The 18,995-nt window shown below is 40.3% G+C and overlaps 1 protein-coding gene across 5 annotated transcripts in view; it reads left to right on the forward strand.

Annotated features, from left to right (window-relative positions):
• The window catches only part of pleca (plectin a), a 102,826-nt gene that overhangs the window by 15,206 nt on the left and 68,625 nt on the right, over positions 1–18,995 (forward strand). The window contains exon 1 of one of the 5 annotated variants that reach the window (XM_071500114.1): positions 2,827–3,098. The exons of 3 other annotated variants lie outside the window; for them this stretch is intronic. In XM_071500114.1, the coding sequence (XP_071356215.1) occupies positions 3,008–3,098 (91 nt within the window). In that variant the 5' untranslated portion in view covers positions 2,827–3,007. Of the gene's footprint in view, positions 1–2,826; positions 3,099–18,400; positions 18,631–18,995 lie in introns of those variants that run through there. One more of the 5 variants, XM_071500115.1, reaches the window with a different exon arrangement.

Below are 18,995 nucleotides of genomic sequence, written 5' to 3' on the forward strand. Positions count from 1 at the left end.
CGTACTCTTCGTAAAAGAGCTGTTTATATGAAATCATTTGGTGTTGAGGTGGAGCATTGTCCTAGTAATTTAATTTTTAAAACTTGTCAGCCATATTGGAGATTGATGGAGTTTTGAAAACAGCTCAGCTGAAGATGCTGTAGTTAATTGATAAATACAAAATACAACTTAGTCCTTGTCAGAATCACTTTCAGGTCATAACTCACAGTTTGAGAAACAGTACACTTTAGCTGGGTGGCTCAATGTTGCAATGTCGAGCTTAATTATCCAGAGTGTTGAAATATTTTTCACATTCGTGCTGTGAAGGATTTATTCATGTAAATTTTGGAAGTTAAAGTTTCTCCTAATTCTCCTGATAGCTGGGTAAACACACTCCCTGCTGCATGAGAAAGTGATAACACACACAAATGTGCTCAGGCTGAGAGCATATCTGCCATGTTGCTCTTAGAGCGTGGTGGAGTGTGGTTCAAAATTATCATTGGTATTATGTACTGTATGTATTTGAGTTTGTAGGTTTTTATGGCGCAGAGTCAGTTTCAGTATTACAGTGACAATCTGCACTGTATGAGGTGGCACTCATGTGTAAGTAATCAACATGAACTCAGGGTGAAAGTTCATTCAACATAGATTGTTTTTGTCAAACACTGGTAATATCATTTGGCTGAGTAAAGCAATTTTGCGATGGTACTCCGGCTGTGTAGCTTACACACACACACACACACACACACACACACACACACACAGCATGAGGTGCAGTAACATGTTGAGCTTATCACCTAGAAATAAGCCAGGTGGTTTCTGTTGGTGTTTGCTCATTTTGTGACTCTTATTATGTTCAGACACAGACTGTAGTTGCTTCATAATAAGCCAGGTCATAGATTCATACATACCAAACACAGGTACTAACACGTGCTTCCAATCCATTTAGGGCAGCTTCAGAACCATGACGTTGTGCATGCTGGTTCACATTCACGGCTCACTGGTCCACCTGAATGGAGTGAAGCTGTCATGATGTTGGTTGCACATGTGCTGAAAGTCAGAAATCACATCTTGTTCACTCAGTCATTGTTTTCCCATTCACTATTATTACACACTCAATAAGTTACTCTACAGTAAATCTTAACTTATGAGTTGACGTAATTTCGTACTAACAGTGACAGGTGTAGTGTTGTAATTTTAGTCCTCACATCTATGGAAACTGTTCACCATTTTAGATGCTACATGCTATGGATGCTACAAGTTTTATTCCATTGTGGGGATGAATGTCACACTTAGAATTAGGACCATGATTTTGTGCAAATAAATATACTGCACAATGTCTGCTGTGAAAAAGGTCTGTATAGATACTGTATGTTATCTTGGGTTATCTCATGGTAGCAGCAGGCTAGTCGGGATATTCCGGACGTCCCTCTCTCCAGCAATGTTTTACAGCTCTTCTACAGGCAACCCCAGGCCTTCCCAGGCCAGATGGGCTATGTAATCCCTCCAGCAAGTTCTGGGCCTACCCTCGAGTCTCCTCCCAGTTAGACATGGCTGGAAAACCTCCAAAGGAAGGCGCCCAGGAAGAATCCTAATCAGATGTCCGAACCACCTCAGCTGGCTCCTTTCAATGCGAAGGAGCAGCGGCTCTACTCTGAGCTGCTCGCCCTGAGGCTGAGCCCAGACACCACTAATGTGCATTAACTATCAACAGATATACCCTACCATCCATGATAACTTGTGTAACTGCTGATGATCCTCCAAAGAGTCAGCTCAGCACTGGAAAGAAACATTCCTCTAAACGATTCACAGTAATTTTCTAACTTCGCAGAGATAAATTCTCAGTGCTGCTTCCCAGCTCCACTTCCTCGCAGGAGGATCCAAGTGTAGCCGCAATTGTTCTTGGCTTCCAGACTTACTATTGTCACTGCTTCATCTGTGAGGGTCTTGTTTGACTGTAATAGTAGATCTGCTCACTGTGGTCTTGGCAGTGTGGACTTAACATTCACACTCCTTAAACTCCAGAGCCTCCAGAGAAAAATGGACTGCTATTATTACAGTATCTCTCTCATTTGTGGTCACTTAATGAGGGCCTGAGCTGGATGTTCATGTTAATGTGAACGTAAATAATCTGGAATCAGTTTCATTGTAAATTTCCCACAGCTAAATTAGAGCAGGGAGTGAAAGTTGATGGATACTGTCAGGATCACTCGACTTTAGTATGTTTGGACTTGTAAATATAGGAAATATAATGTACAACAGGTCTAAGGTCAGGTCAAGGTTTTTGTTTTCTCAAACCTTTTGGAAAAGGTCACATGGATAATTAACCTGCAGGATTTAGACATTCTATCTTTAAGTCTTTGCTGTTCTTTGCTTTTATCCGCACTCACCCAGTGTTTTGTCCTGTACTGAAGAGGTGTGGTTCTCTGGCATTAAAACTTCACAATCTGCCGTCATTCAGTTTTGGGAATATGACGTGACTTTGAGGGGAGCCGTGTAAGTGTTCTGGGAGTTTTGTTTTTTTTTAATCTGTGAATAGCACAGGGTTCACTTGGCGTGCTTTGCCCCAGTTTCCCCAGCAGCAGGAACTCAAATGACCCCCACACAGCTCCGTCATTTGTTTTTTCATCGAGGTAACCATGTGTGTCTCTATCTGGGGTGGAGCTGGCCTGAGCGGTGCTGCTCTGCCTCAACTGGTCTCTATCTTTGTGGTGTGTGTTCGTCTCTGTGCCTTTAAGAGGAGGGTCTGATACGTGTGTGTGTGTGTGTGTGGGTATTTCTCAAGCAGAAGAGGGGAGTGGTGGTGGTCTGGAATGAAATCTACAGCTTCAGAGGGAATACTGTGACTGAGTGTGGGTGAGGAAGAAGGTGGGGACAGACAGATAGGTGGACAGTCAGCCAGGAGGGGTTTTATCAGCACTGAGGGGACAGAGAGTCAAAGAGGGGAGGACACTGCCAGTGGAAAGTTAAAGGGAAAGTTTGAAGAGAGAGGAAGGTGCCCTAACACTGACTCAGTATCAGCCAGGCCATGTCCATGCCCATGTTTGACCCAGGTCAGCGACTGCCAGAGGAGCAGGACTATGTGCAAGCCTATGAGAACGTCAGAGAGAAGTATAAAGGTAACAACAACCCTGCTCTCCTCTTCTTCACTGCCTTTTACTGTACATGCTCAAGTGATAACCATGCTGAGAGCATGTTTGAATGGGAGGTGGGTGTGTGAGTGGCTGCATGGTTCAGTGAGTATGGGATGTTGTAAACTTGGCTCACTTACCAGCATTAATTGGTTCCATATTGATTTGCACAGATATACATTGGTTCAAGAGGGCTCATAGTGAGATGTAGAAACAGGACCTGTAATATTTCTACTGTAGAAATGACATGGACATGTGGTCTGACACCTTCACACAGTTGTGCTGGAGAAACATCATAAAAATCAGCCTGAGATCTTGTTGTTATAGTCGGAGGCATTGGAAGTGATGCGTAGTGGTGTCACTAAGTTGTCTGTGGTAAGATGTCTGTCTGAGATGCAGGAGTCTAAGATTTGGCCTTTATACGGGTTGAGTGATGGAAGACCTTTACATCAATGAAACAAAGAGTTGTCCTTGTCTGTCTGGTTTGTTTCTTCTTTGGTTTTGACCTGACAGACAGCTTTACATAGAGGGGAATTGCTGGTCAGTGTGAGGTGAGACATTTGGCCCGTGGTTAATTGGCATGGATTCAACAATGCAGCATGGGTGAGAATAGCTGCCAGCCGACAAGGTGGTACATCAGAAGGACATTCATCTGACTATTTCAGGGTAAACACTAGCATGACTCAATAGTAGGTATTTTCCTTTTCAGAAAGGACTGCAGAGTTGAAACTCAAACACAAGATGCTCCTGCAGCTCATTTGCTTACTTCATTTATGAGTCTGAATTTGACCAATGCAAAACCTGGGAAGAAATCATGACCTCTATGTAGCAAGGTTGAGACTTTTATTCACTGCCCTCCTGCTCATGTATGTACAAAATGGGTTCTTGTAAAATTAGCCTGAATACATGAGTTAACTGGTAAAATTGTCATAGTTTGTACCAGAAATAGAGCTGAACCAATCAGTTCACTAATTGATTTGTTGATGGAAATTAAAGGTTCTCTAAGTACTTAACCACTAATAGCGCTATGGAGCAATGTTTTGATAAGTGGGTTCTAGGTTTGTTTATATCATCCACATGTGTGAGTGTGGGCTACATAATGCACATTCCTGCAGTTTCATGCTGTTCCACAGAGAGTTGTTGGTGGTAACATGCGAAGAAGCCCAGCAGTGCACCTTCAAAAGATATCTTATGCCTGTACTGATAGTTGACAATAGAGAGATGTCAGGAAATGAGGCGAAAGAGACCTAAAGATTTACATAATACATTCTAGTGAGGGCACTGACTTTAAACATAACTTTTGACTCCACAGGACACCTTCAATCACAATTTAAAGTTATTCATCAAACTAAAATGTCAAATATTTGCTGTTCTAGCCTCTCAAACATTAAGATTTGCTTCTTTTCTGTTTGATATCATGGTAAATTCAATATTGTTTTATTTTGGTCCAAAAAAATCGATTGGATATGTCACTTAGGGTCCACGAATGTGTAATTGTAATTTTTCACTATTTTTTTGACATTTTACAGCAAATTATTAATTGATACATTTTTAATTATCTGTTGCAGCATTGATCAAAACCTCATCATTCAATATCTAAGTCAACCACTTTGACATTCATTACTTTGTAGCACTCAAAGATTAGGCTTCAAAATAAGAGCGATAGATGATGCACCATTATGGTATCTGAATGTTTAATGTGGGTCTGTCTGACTGTTGCTTAAGAATTGAATGTGTGTCGGGGTCACGCAAAACTCTGCTGGCACATCTTGACATTATCACTTTTAATACAGACTCAGCCTGCTTTTAACATTGAAATACGCAAAATATTTCATTTTTAAAGTCTGGGTTTGAGAAAATTATCAGACAGATTATCAGGCCACCATATTTAGTTTCTGACTCTTGTCAGCATGGGTCATTCTCAGGCTCAGTTAGTAAATGCAGGTGACTTACAACAACATCTGGAGGTGGTATGGAATAGGATACTGGCTGACAGGAACAGCTGTGCTCTTTTATTCCGCTTTTCATTCATACTGTAGGATGTAATTGAAGAGACAGCCCATGAGTGGTCTGTATTGTATCTATACAGTGTGTGACTGTGTCAGTATAAAGCAGGGCATTGTTGCTGTGAAGAAGCATGGATATTTAGCAAAACCTCTGGATAAAAATAGGTTAGAAATGAAAACCGTGGGCACCACAGTCTCAACAGACTATGAGCAAGGACAAATGGACCTGGTCTTGGTATGTTGGGAACAGCATCGTTCCATCCAATCACACCAGTCTAGTAATTTTCTTCCCATGCGGTTGCCCACTGTGCATGTCACTGTGGGTAGCGTTCCTGCTGTGTTGCTCTGGCACCAGTCTGGTGCTCCACGCCCCTGTCATAACCTCCAGTTCCTCTGCCAAGATCTCACTTCCTGTTACTCTTTCTTGTTGTTGGTTTTTGACTTGAAGCTATTTGTTTTAGATAATAGTAGCTCCAGAAAAAAATGGAAAGTCTGGATACATAATTTGGGTGAATAAAGGAAGTGGGGTGAGGGTGGGAGAGTGAAAGTACTTTTTATTTTCACCAACTGTTTATTATGGTGTGTTGATCTGGATTTTGAACCTGAAGTGGGTTTATTGTTTTGGGGTTTGTCATGAGATATCAGCCCTGTCTGCAGAGCTGTTGCTTGAGATGATGTATGTGTGGAGATGTCTGTGTGTGACCTGAATTACTCAAATATGGCCTACATAATCCAGTGTTCACATGTGTGTTACTGCAATTTAAATATGTTTCATTTGTTGGAAAACAGACTTCCATATTGAGTTTAATTAAGTTTAATTAATGACCTGTAGCTAATATTCCTCATTTATTGAAAAGGGTGTAATGTTCAATATTAGTGTGAATATAATAGATAATTAAAGGTCATTGCCTTGGTCTGCTGACAGAGATAAATTCTCTTCTATCTTTACCCAATAGTTGACACTGGTTCAAAATTCATAACGCTGTCGAGAGACATCAGCTCCTGAAACTAAAAATAGTAATATGATATATGAAAATACCCCCTCATGTACAACTCTTCTTTACGCAGTGTATCCCATATCACATGATTATGGCTCAATCTCATAACAAACACGTTGTTATGTGTGTACCAGCTGTCATGTAAGGGCCATTTACATAAATTATTGCAACAGGTGAGATTGAGTTTCCTGTGGGGATGATGAAGTGTGGTCGTGTGGAGCTTGGTGTTTATTATAGTAACTGAAAAGATCTATTAGTGTAAAACACGCAGCTCTGCTTTAAATACTCACTGCAGATATCTCAGGAGTTTACTCTGTCAGTCTTCAAGTTATTCTGGTTGAAAGACAAACTACAAAGACTTCTGACATTTAGCTCGATAATGTCTTGCAGCAACAAACCATTTTTTCCAAATCATATCAATTGTATATTTTGCTGCAATCAATTAGTTTTAAGTAAGTGGATATCTCTTCATGGAAAAAGCTGCTGAGGTTTTGCGTTTGTAGATGTTTGGCTGCAGAGTTCATCCACCCCATTCATGGAAATGCTAGAAATCTCTGAGGCAGGAACATTGCAGGGTGGAGAGACCTCAGTAATGACTCCCACAAATACACCACTTACTCTCTTATCCTCACTAACAACTGCAGTGACCTTGCCTCTGTCCACGTGACCCTCAGCTGAGTTTACAGAGGTCCTGTTAGGTGATCTTAGCCACGAGTATGCATTACTTTGAGTTGGTGATTTCGTTGTCAAATATCCAAGAATTTTTATTCAAAGTACGAGACTTTTTCCTCTAAGAAGGTCGCCAATGTAAAGTAAATCAAAGACAAAAGTATCTTTTCCAATAAACTTTATCATTTTCCAGGTTATTCTGGAAACCTAAACAAACACATTTGCTCAAGAATCTCTTAACTCTCTTTTAAAAAAATTTACATCAAAATAATTTTACCCTTTTATTTTTCCCTTTGCTCATCTTCGCTGTCAGTTGAGCCTCCACACGATATTGACAGTAGTCCATGTTTGTGCTGATCTCATCTGTATGTTTGCTCTGTGAAGGCGAGGTCTATGATTAAATCCTGCAAGGTGGATTCACTGTCCCACTCCCAGTTTTCAAACACCATTAAAAAAAGCTAACACACTGGGAAACCTCGAGCTACAGCAGACCATGACTTTGCACTTGAACTCTGCAGTGTTCCAACTGGGAGCCCACCACACTTGTGGGGTCCAATAGCTTTTGGGGACTAAAATGCTGGACCTCAGTGGTTTTGGCTTAGGGTCAGAATTAGGTATTAGGGTTATGGTAAGGGTAAAAGCTAGGCATTTAGTTGTGACGGTTAAGCATAGTATAAGGGGCAGTGGAATACACTGTATCACTCACGGGTCCCCACAAATATAGTAAAATAAGAATGTGTGTGTAAATAGCAGCCGGGTTCACTTCTAAAAGGTCTGCGATAAGTTTGTCCTGTGAATCACTGTTGAGCCGGAGCGTCCGCAGAGAAACCCCCCTCCACACTTCACTTCCAGTACTTGCATCAGATCAGTTTCATGCAACTTGACCTCAAATTCAAAAATAGTTATAGCCCTGAAGTTATGCAAGCACCTTAAGCATGCATAACTTGTGGTGGTGAGCCATCAAAAACATCCAGTACACCTGCAGTTTTATGCAAAAGGAAGTGTCTTTCAGACAGTTTTGATGCTGAATAATTTTCTTCTCACAGTAATATTGACTAATAATCAATAACTACTTATCACAACACACACTAGTGGGAGCCCTTGATCTCACATTAAATTCCACAATTGGGCTTCTGAACATTCACAGTGAGGCAGGTTAGGGATGCTTTAAATCAGGGTGCAGGGAGTGTTTCCGTAGTGTCCAGTGTTGATTATCCATATCAAGAACATGTGGCTATTAATGGAAAAATTAATGCAAATGCTCTCATCTGTTTATTTTCACCATATATAATCTGGGAATTTAAGACTTCAGCTGTATTTGTGTGTTGTGTAGAATTCCTACACATTCTATGTTATAATGCATTATCTGAGGTTTGTCATTAAGTAAATATAGTATGTGCTATAATATTAAAAATTGATGTTATCATCTTGTTAACTCTTACAATGGTTGATTGCAATCACTTGTATTTAAGAATGATGCATGTAGTATTCAGTGTGTGTTTGTGTGTCTGTATGTGTCCAGATAACTCATTAATCCAAGCTTGTTTCTGTGTATTGACTTTAGTTCAGTGTGTGAACTCCTGTTTCCATGGACTGATAATAGCCCCTAAAGTAAAATGAGTCCTTATTTTAATTAAAAGGCCTCCTAAATCTGCTGCTGGCTCACTGTGAGCTGTCAATCATCAAGTGACATAATCTGATTAGTATCAACCTGCAGAGCAAGAAACAGCAACTTTCTGACAGATAATCCAGTTAATGTCAGTTTAAAAGGAATCAGATTCCGTCAGGTTGTTGGACGTAGATGGACAGAAGGGATGTGAGATTTTAAGTAGCAGTTTTTCTTTCCTCCATTGACTCTTTAGTGTTTCTGCACTGCAGTTAGATGATAAACTGTGTGTACCCTGAGTCCAGTGGAAAGTTTCTGTCGTGGAATATGATTTGGTCTGCATTCATGAACTGAGGGTAAGCTCATTCCCTGAGTGTGTGTCTGTGTCTTCTGACTGTCAAGATTATTATCATCACTGTCAGATGAAAATCTCAAGATAATGACAAGATAAAGAACAACCTTGTTTATCTTAACCACAACATTTTATGTCATTTTATATCACGAGGGGTTTCTCAGTCAGACAAACAGGCATTTCTTTGAATGTCCTTAAAACATGGAAATTGCTAAACTTCATTGTGCAGGTGGGCAGTGGACAGGACACAAATGGTTGCAGTTTAGGTCACTTATGTTTTGTTTTAGTGCGTCTCAGTGTGACGATGACCTCCACTGACAGAGGACATGCTCATATATTATCTCCACATATGTTCACACCTACGCTCTATCCCACTGCGCTGCTGTCCAACAGGACAGCTCAGTGTACTGTGGATTACCCAGGAGTTTTCTCACCTGTCTGCGACCTCACAGGAGTCTGTTAGACAACCTGTTTGGTCTGTGTTTGTTCACATGTGCAGATGAAACATTGTGTGTGTGTGTGTGTGTGTGTGTGTGTGTGTGTGTGTGTGTGTGTGTGTGTGTGTGTGTGTGTTTATGTAAGCATGTGTGTCCTAGTGGAGAGATTGGAGTGTATCCCACAGTTTTAGTCCTTTTTTTTCATCTACAAGTTTTTCACTATTTCAGAATTTACAAAAACTTAATTGTGTAGTTGTTGAGAGATTCTAGTCTGGACGAAAGTTGTATTAGTTTCATCAATGGATCTATAAAATTACATACACTTTCACAAAGCCTGTCATGTTAAAAATCCTAAAATCAGAAATTAAAAAAGGTGTTCATTTTATTTTGAAACAGCCAAACTGTACATTGGAGAAGTTGTGAGCAGTACATGTCAATTTTTTTTTTTACATGTTATCAATTTAACATTATGTCTATCAGACTAGTTGACTTATCAACCTGTCCTCTCAGAAATGAATAATAATAATATCTTCTGACTGTAATACTCTCGTTTCTCACACAAAGAATTGCACAGAAGAGTAGAAGAATACTTTTGTTTAGAGGTGTTTGATATGTCTGATGTTGTATTTTGATTCTAATTCTTTCATTTGATTTTATTCTTTGTTGTGGAGCACTCTGTGACTAGTGTCTGTGGAAAGTGCGTATATATATATATACACTATGTAAATAAACTTTGCTTGCTTGCTTGCTAATTTAGTATGTGATTGTGTGAACCATAAACAACACATAATCTGCAATGGACTGTGAAATTACTCAAAAATGGAAGCTAATATCTCAGTAGCGATATTAAATGGATGAATCTGATTAGTAAGAGGACCATTAAACATATTAAATATCATGTTAGTCACCAAAAAGCTTTGTCAAACTCTACTGTTGCTGCAGTGAGACCAATTTGCCTGCACAGTTGCCATTGGTCATGCCACTTTATCTGGCACTAATAGATGAGTTCACATGCTTTCACTGAGTTAAAAAATCCCCTTTGATGACAAATGACATCAAGATGTAGTTGGTATCTTTACTCTGTCTCTGGTTTCTTCCACGAAACAGTTTCATCTCTGCAGAGAACTGCAAATCCTGACCATGAACCCCCGTAAGTTCTCAGCCTGTCGAAGGCCACTGCTGGGATAGAAGAGGACGGGAGTGGAAATGCTGTAATTGAGATGGGATTTGTGTTAGAGCAGAGGATTAGTGTCTCCTTAAACCTGGAGAGTTAATAACAGCTGGCATTATTCATGTAACCACAATGCACAATATTCATTCTACTGAGTGATTTCAATCTCAGACTGAAGATGGAAAGTTTGTTCTTTATTTAAAAGCTCCCAAAAATGATGAATGGACACAGGTTTTCTTGTTTTCAGTACATGCTGCAACAAGTTCAATTACAGGAAACACAAGACAAATCATCTCTGGAGTTTTCAACCACAACACATGCATGGTCTTTCTCATTCCATGAGATGTGGCTGAAATGTGTCCTAATTTAAGACATTTAAATGATCAGACATTTGATCAAATCACAAAATAAATCATGACAAAAACCCTAACCTAATAATTGTGGTTGTTATTCATTCTCTTCCTGCTTTATCTGTGCTGCTGTTTTGCAGTAATGTGAAAAAGAATCAATGAGGTTTTTAACAATTAACCTCAGGTGATTTAACAGTGTGATGTCAAGTGTTTACTTTCCCACCGTGTGCAGAAATACAGGCGTATTATGGAGTCCACGGCTGGTCCGGATAGATGTCGACTGATCCCAGTGACGCTGTGAAGGATGTTTTTCTAATCTGCCTGCGAGGATGATGTCAGCAGCGGAGAAATCTGTCTGTTCGCGGGGAGACTTCAGTCTCCAGGAGACAGTCAAATACAAACTGTCATTTTATCCCTGACTGCTCTGCACAGTCGAGCTATAACTGGATACTAGAATAGATGAAAAGATCATTCCCAATAGTAAGTTGTCCTCACAGCACATTATAGTGTTAGAGTTGGGGTTCTGTTATGTCTACATACGTCCATTTATTGAGGGAGTGGGTGTTGATTGATGACCTCAACAGAACCGGTCAGTACCAGTGTCCTGACCTCTGTATCGGGGTGCAGAAGGATGCTGGATTCTCGCTGGTTCTGGGGTGTGGAACAATAGTGCTAACACCCTGGTTCTGGCATGCCAAAGTAAGCCAGGCTAATGCCAGGAATGTCAGTATTGAGCTGACTGGCACGTCCTCTGTTTTTCAGCAGTGTTCCTGGGTTTGAGAGGCAGAGCCGCATTTTCCACATATCCACGCCCAGCTCTGCTGCCCCTCTCACATACAGAGCTGTGACCAGTGGATCTGTAGCAGTGATTCAACAAACTTTTGTTTCACCTTCTGATCGAGCTGAGAAACAATGAGCTCATAGGTGTTAAAATGAGAGATGGAAGAAAAGTGACACGATTAAAGATGTCTTACACAAAATACTTTGCACATTAATGTCCTGGTGATCGTTTTTGCAAGAGCTCAACTTAGGCTTTCAAAATATTTGAGTATTGTCGTCATGTTATCTTAAAGGTCACGGTTATCAGTAACACCATCCGCTGTGAATGGGTTTGTTGTTCATTGTTAATAAACTGTTCTTCTGGGTGGATCTCTGTCAGTGCTACACAAAAGGCAAAGAGACAACCTGAAGCTCTCTTACATCTGAAGGATGGTGGGCCTCAAGAAACATTTTTCATCGTGACACATTCTGTGAATTCCTCCAGTGTTGGTGTCTTCCTCTCTCTTTCTGCTGTCAGAAAGTGCCTCGGAGAAGACACACACCCCAAAAAAAAACAAACTATGTTGCTCTTTTTTGTTCACACCTTCTGCGTTTTTATATCACGTTTGAATCATTGTGCTCACATCAGCCTCCAAGCTGTGATTCTCAGTTGGAGTTTGAATAATTTGTTACATCTGAACAAAGTCCAGTGTTGTCGCTACTAGAATAAATTTAGTAGGAGCTACACACTGTTTAAGTTGTCAACAAACCACCATGAATATATTTCACAACAAAGTAGTAGCTAATTAAGGAGATTTTAATTATGATGATGCTAGCTGGGTGGGCTAAACATAAACAAACCTAAGGTATATAAAATTGTAAGTATTCATAACAACTAGAACTGCAAGTATTAGTTGATGAATTGATTAGTTGATGGAAAGAATAATTAGCGACAGAGCAACCTGATAGCAGGCCAGTCTCCGGTTTGACTCCTGGCAGGCTGGACTCTTTGCTGCATGTCATTCCCCTTCTCTCTGTCCCATTCCCTGTTCCTCTTTAGTGTCCTATCAAATAATAAAGGCCTAAAATGGCCAAAAAATAACTTTGAAAAATTGATTGCCAACTATTTTGATAAATGATTAATCATTTGTAATAATTGATGCCAATCATTTGATAGTTCCAGGTTCCAACATGTGAGAATTTGCTGCTTTTTTTGGTCTGAATTGAACTGAATATTTTTGGGTGGTGGACTGTTGGTCGCACACAGCCAGAGGTTTCATGCTGTCACCTGGTGCTGTATGATGTTGTGATGGACAGTTTTGTGATGTTTTATATCAGGGTGTGGCAGATTATTTTTAGCTGCTGACAGCTGACCTGACTGGTCTCTGTTTGTGTATGTGTGTGCAGATGAGCTGCAACAACTGCACATGGAGTTTGATGTCACTTTAATAGATAGCAAGGGATGGCACCCGCAGTATCGCCTCCTCCCTGGGTCTCTCTGATGGGGTATGTCATAACTGAGATTGGTTTGGCTCTTGAGTTGACCCAGTACAACGCCCCCACCCACCTACCCCCCTCACGACAGAGTAGTCTACTGGTCCTGCTCCAACTTGTAAATGGCTGTGCTCCATGGTGGGAATAACCACATCCCAGAGAGGGGTGGAGGAGGTGTATCAGGTCCTCCACCTCTGATTAAGAGGGACATGAGACTTTGGCTGAGTTTCAGACCGAGTGTTGACGCTGTGGTACTGAACAGCTGCATGGAAACAGAAACATCCACTCAGTCTGGTGTGGAGTCAGGTGACTCAGTGTCCCACACAGTGACATTTAGCAAGGAAATGTGATTTTCTCCGTCTTCTCAAATCCATCAGTTACATGAAGAACAATGGTATATTATGTGGTTTGGGTAGAAAAGTGGTATTTTTGGAATCAATTCCAGGAAAAAAAAAAATCTTTATTTTGGGCAAGCTGTGAACTCTTAAGGTGTTATGGGAATTTAGTTTTGCACAGTAACCCATTTTCACATTTCCTCAGAACATTAAGCATCTGAATGTGTTTACAAAAGGTACATATTCTTGTTGCTGCTATACAGATCAAGATGTGAATACCAGAAGTATCGACCAGTGAAATTCTAGTTTGTGCTTTCAGGTGTCAAAAGTGTATCATGTAATTACAAAACACCCTTTTCTGCCAAGTATGGTTTGTACATTTTAAGCTAATGTAATTCAGGATATATTTGGAATTGGGCTTGTGCTGTTGTGTTATTTCTTATTATAGAGTATGATATCATCATTAAGGGGATGTTCCAGGTGTGGCCTGCCAGTTGGTGCATAATGTTTATCTCCTGTCATCACCACAAGCTTCATTTCTTTGCGCTGAAGTTCGTCATACAACTCTCTGCTGAAGTGCCGAGTTGTGAGGAAGAGTACCCAGGTTTCAAGACTGGAGTCATTTGATTTTGAACTATTTTAACAATTTTGCTTGTTGAACAGCCACGTGGTGCATAATTTAGTTATTTGAGAAGCTGATAACCAGCTGGGGTTTGCAGAATTGGAATAAAATACAGGTACTGTGGAGGGATTGGAGGGTGTGTCCTGTAGACTTTCTATTGATCATTGTCTGTTAAATCATTTGGTTGTTTGTTCTTTTGTTCATCTGTCTGACAAAATTGATTCTGAAACTCTAGATGGATCTCGTCACTTCAGCTTGTTTTGCATTTTAAACATATTCTTTAATACTTTCAGACTAATTGACCCAGTTCACCCAATCAAATGCTTCTTAGTTAGTTGTTAAGTATAATGTTCAGTATCTCAGGTACCATGATCAAGTTTAAGTGAAGACTGTTCTTACTGAAGACATGTTGACGTGTTGAACACAGTGGTGATTAATTACATTAATAATGGCTGCAGTCTGTTTAGATTTGCTGCTGCCAGGGATCTGGTTATTGTGCATGCTGGCTCACTGGCACACCTAAATGGAGCAGAGCCACCAAAACTGTTATTAGTTACACTTGTGCTTTTCCTGTACTGACAAGTCAAATTGTCTGCTGTGACAAATTGCTGTTGTACAACCCACATTTTCAGAATTACACATTTTAGCTTAAAGGTAATGACATGTTTACACGTTGGAAAAAGTTCAAGGACTTCACTGAGTTGTGTTGCTCTCTTGTTAACTGCCCACAATAGAGTCTACCAATAAAATGCTTTGAGCTCAGAATGGCTAAGTTTGGTGTTTGGGCCATTATTGGATTAAGTAACAGCCAATCTCAGGAGAAGGGATTTGCACTGTCTGAGAGAAAAAGCTGTTTTCTGGGAGCCTCAGTCTGGGGAATAAAATTTGTGAGTCAAAACAAAGTAAAATATTTGATTAAGACAGAAAGGGAGAGGCGGCATGTTTTGTTGTATAATTTTGTTCTTGTGTTTTAGAGAGAAAGCACTACACCAGGAAGCTTTTCAGTCTTTAGAAAGGATTATTTGAATAACTGAATGGGCTTTGATCCAGTGTCAGTGTGTGTTTAATAAATTATTCCAAACTTTATTCGAATCTGTTGTCATAGTTTGAAGGGTTAATTTCTGCAGACAGCAGCTCATTCAGATCTCATCTCTCACCCACAGATACTGTACCTGTATGTTTATATCCTCACTGCTGCTGTAGCTGGCTGAAACTGGATCTGTGATCTTCCTTCAGCCTGACAAGCATCCATTGATTTTATATTGATTGGAAGCTGGGGTCATTACAGCCTTCCTGAATAATTTCTTGGCTACAGCACACATGGGTTGTAGCACACAAACGTTTGTTACACAGATGTCGTACGTTATGAGTGTCTTGCTTCTGTTTATCACACCTGACTTTATTATTTAGCAGCTCAGTTGGGCACAAATACAGTGAAGGATCAGTGTGAGAGAGTGCAAGGTCAAACAGCACTCCGTTAGAGGAGGCGTCTGGCTTTCGTAAAGTAGATTTCTCCTTTTGAAGACATCTGTATATTTACATTATCTGCTCATTCATATCTTCATTTGGGCTAAATGATAAATCCCCATCTGTATGTGAGGGGTTTCAAGACAGATCGTATTTGTCCTGCGTCATTTAGTGTAATACATTTCTCATGTTTTTGATTTACCTCACAAAGGGAGCTTGTTTTGTTTCAGGGCATTTCTAAATTCTGTTATCATGATTTAGTGGCAGTGCTGGGTTTGCAGGCATCGTGAAATATTTCAGCTATTTATCTTTTGTAATAAAATTCAGCTGCTAAAACGATGCTCTCTGGATCAGCACTGAATATGTTATAACCATGTTCACTGACCTGTAATAGGTGCTTTGCTTTTAAGTAGTCTAGCCACCAAACACTTAATTAGGAGGAAGACAAATCCTCTACAGGAAATGGCTTCGACTCTGAAACTGGACACAGTGTGAACTTGTTGCCCTGATGCATGGAACCACATGACCATCTGTCCTGTGGAGCTGTGTGATTGATCAGATCACGTGATATTGGTTGAAATGTAGTCGTATTAATCCCAGTTTGGGACTCAGCAGAAGCAAAACAGGAAACAGACGTAAGCATGAATACATCATATAAAAACCAAACAACTACATCTGCAGAACCATTCATGTCTTCACCAAGCAGACAGGTCACCCTCACATCCGTTATGAGTAATCCACAGCTTCATCAGCCTGGGTACAAAAGGCTGTTTTAACTTCTCCATTCAGTGTTTATATGCAAGTATAATCCTATTACCCAAACAGCGTCTGACTCGGTACATTGTAAAGTGGATGATCTGTGCTTTCCAGGATGCTCTGACATTTAGACAAGGTTTTTGCATTGTGTGTTTCAGCGAGTCATAGTTGAGCCGGCTTTCCTCATAATCTTTACCAGTCTGTTTTCACCTTGTTTTTTACACGTCAGTTTCAACTCGTGCAGAAAATGGCTCTACCACATTCAAAGTACTGCTTTTGGTTTTCAGGGTATTTTTATGTGGAAAATTCAGAAAAAAAAGTGTCATAATTTTTCCAATCTCTGTTGCTTTCAGTTTGGCTTGATGACAGGAGAAAAGTAGAGTAGACAACATTTTCCCATCCTTGAAAAACCTTTGCAAAAAATCTCATTTTACCACAACAACTGCTTTGCCGTGATGCAGAAATGTGAGTCAAGATATCAGGCATTTGTACACATTTAATTTTCTTAGCATCTATTTACACAACCAGAATTATTGTTGTTTAAATCCACTGGAACTCAAAACTGACAAATAGGGACAACTGTTCCAGTCAGCTCAAAAAACAAAAATCACAAATTCTACATACACAGCTGTGTATGTGCATTCTGGTCAAAGTCTTATGTATAGATGTGTATGTTCTCTGTTACTCTGCTCATACTAAGGCAATACAGCGTTTTCAGTATTGCTGACTTGAGGCCCGACGCAGCACAGAAGTGTCAGCCAGTCACTGGAGGCTTGAGGAAACTGCTGAGTCAAAGTCAGCATAACCTTGACTGTCATCATCTAACGTACCACTGCCAAGGCTCTGATAGTGTAAACCTTTATCACTCTTGGTTTATTGACAATATTTACTTCTCTTAATATCTTATGTGTTATGTAATGATTATAGAATTGGACTGTGTATACAAAATTCCTGTGGGTGGAGAACTCGTAACTCACAGTCCTGGCACCTGAATTTCATCTGAGATAATCTGTTGGAATTTGTTTTGCAGCTCTAATTAGTGATTTCAACATTTTATGTGTAAACTGGAGTTGAGTGCAGTTTAAATTTTATTTACATCAATATCATGTTCGAAAAATATGCTGTTGCATAATGTAATTTAATAATTTGATTTGCTTAGATTGCAATTTTTTTTTTTTTTTTTATAAATGAAACACTCCATATATTAACTTAAGTAGTTGCCAGGAAACGGTTGGGGTGGATGGTGAACGTTGAATGACTGTCACACCAGAGACTGGAGGTTCATGTTCACAGTCCCGTGGTTTCGGTAACAAAAGCGCTTTGGTTAAGTGTAGGTAAAGATGGTGGTTTTTGAAACATGTTGTGTCTGAAATCACTGTGAGCATTCTTTTATATAAAACAAGACTTTGTTCTTTCTGTAACCTTAACCTTATAACCTTAGTTCTGTGAGAGTCTCAACATAACCATACAAGAGATGTAGCGGAAAACAAATACATTGTCTGGGAACATTTTACTGATCCATACAACATATTTGCAACTAACCAAATATGCAAATTAACAACAATAACAACATATCCTCATTGGTTGGGAAATGTAAACTAGTTGTAACTGCGTTTCCTACATATCGTATTTGCTGTTGCAGTTTAGTTGTATATAGATGTCATTTGTAGGAGGCAGGTTTGACTCTGCAGTGCTTTTTCATGGAAAATGGAGAGGCTCCTCGAGTGCAATGGTAGTAATGGAGTAGTTTGGGGGGAATAATGCTGAGTCACTGACACTATTGTCCTGATGGAGGAGAAATAATCAATTTTTATATTGAATTTATGTTTTAATTTTGAAACACTTATAGTTTTACAACACCACATTTCAGAGTAAATGGTTTATTTTATCTCTTTGACTCCTACTAGAGTCATATTGTATCAGTGCCTTTGCTTAGATAAAACATGAGACTCTCCAGGCTGCATTTTTTTCTTATTATCCATCACCTCTCAATCAAACTTCATGACCTCACACTCTCTGTACTGACTGCTTGAATCCAGCTATATGCACTGCTGTGATGTGATGGTGGAGCGTGACTGTTATTGGTCGGGGCACCTCCCTGTGAAACAACATGAGGATGAGACAGGACGACATCAGGGAGGGGTAGGAGGTAGAAAGGAGGGAGGTGGGCTTCTTTCTTTTCCAGTTTCTCCGCTGACAGGGATTATGTGTGAGTGGGCAGGAGAGAGAGAGAGAGAGAAAAGGGAGTGAGCAAAAACACTGAGCTGCCAACTCCTGTGGCAGCAGCAGAGAGAGAGAGTGAGAGAGAGAGGGAGAGGGTTAGAAAGAGCTTGCCGGTAGCAGAGAGACATTTCCATCCTCCAGTGTGGTGTTTCGGTGCTGAGCTGACCTTGCAGAGCTCAGACTCGGCTGTTTGGAGCCTCAGGCAGTCGCGAGAGGGGGGACTGTTAGCATGGATCCTGCAAGGTCTATCCAGCATGAGATCACCTCTCTCAAAGGTACTCCTCTCGTCTTGTTTCAGATTTTGCTTCCTCAGACTCTTGTCATCACCATCGTATGCTTTCAGGACCGCCTTGTTTTCCCACAATCCCTCCCTTTTGAGGACTTCCTCATTGTATAGATGCAGGCTGAAGAAAAAGTTCAGTTTTGCAGGTTTCAGGGCTGTTGACTTAAATGGAGGAATTATAATCCTGTGCTCTCCCTCACTCCCTGCATGTTTTTGTGGATAAAAGGAATGAAAAGCTTTTGTTCCCCTTTGTGTCCGGGGTTGACCACAGGGGTTGGACCAGGAGTCAGGGGTAACAATTGTGCTGAGACAGTGTGTTTTTATGAGCCTGTGTATGAGATGCAGTGGGAGTCTGCT

Source organism: Trachinotus anak, unplaced genomic scaffold (assembly GCF_046630095.1).
Source record: "Trachinotus anak isolate AG129_WGS33_773 ecotype Australia unplaced genomic scaffold, CSIRO_AGI_Tana_v1 ptg000016l, whole genome shotgun sequence".
Taxonomy (NCBI): Eukaryota; Metazoa; Chordata; class Actinopteri; order Carangiformes; family Carangidae; genus Trachinotus; species Trachinotus anak.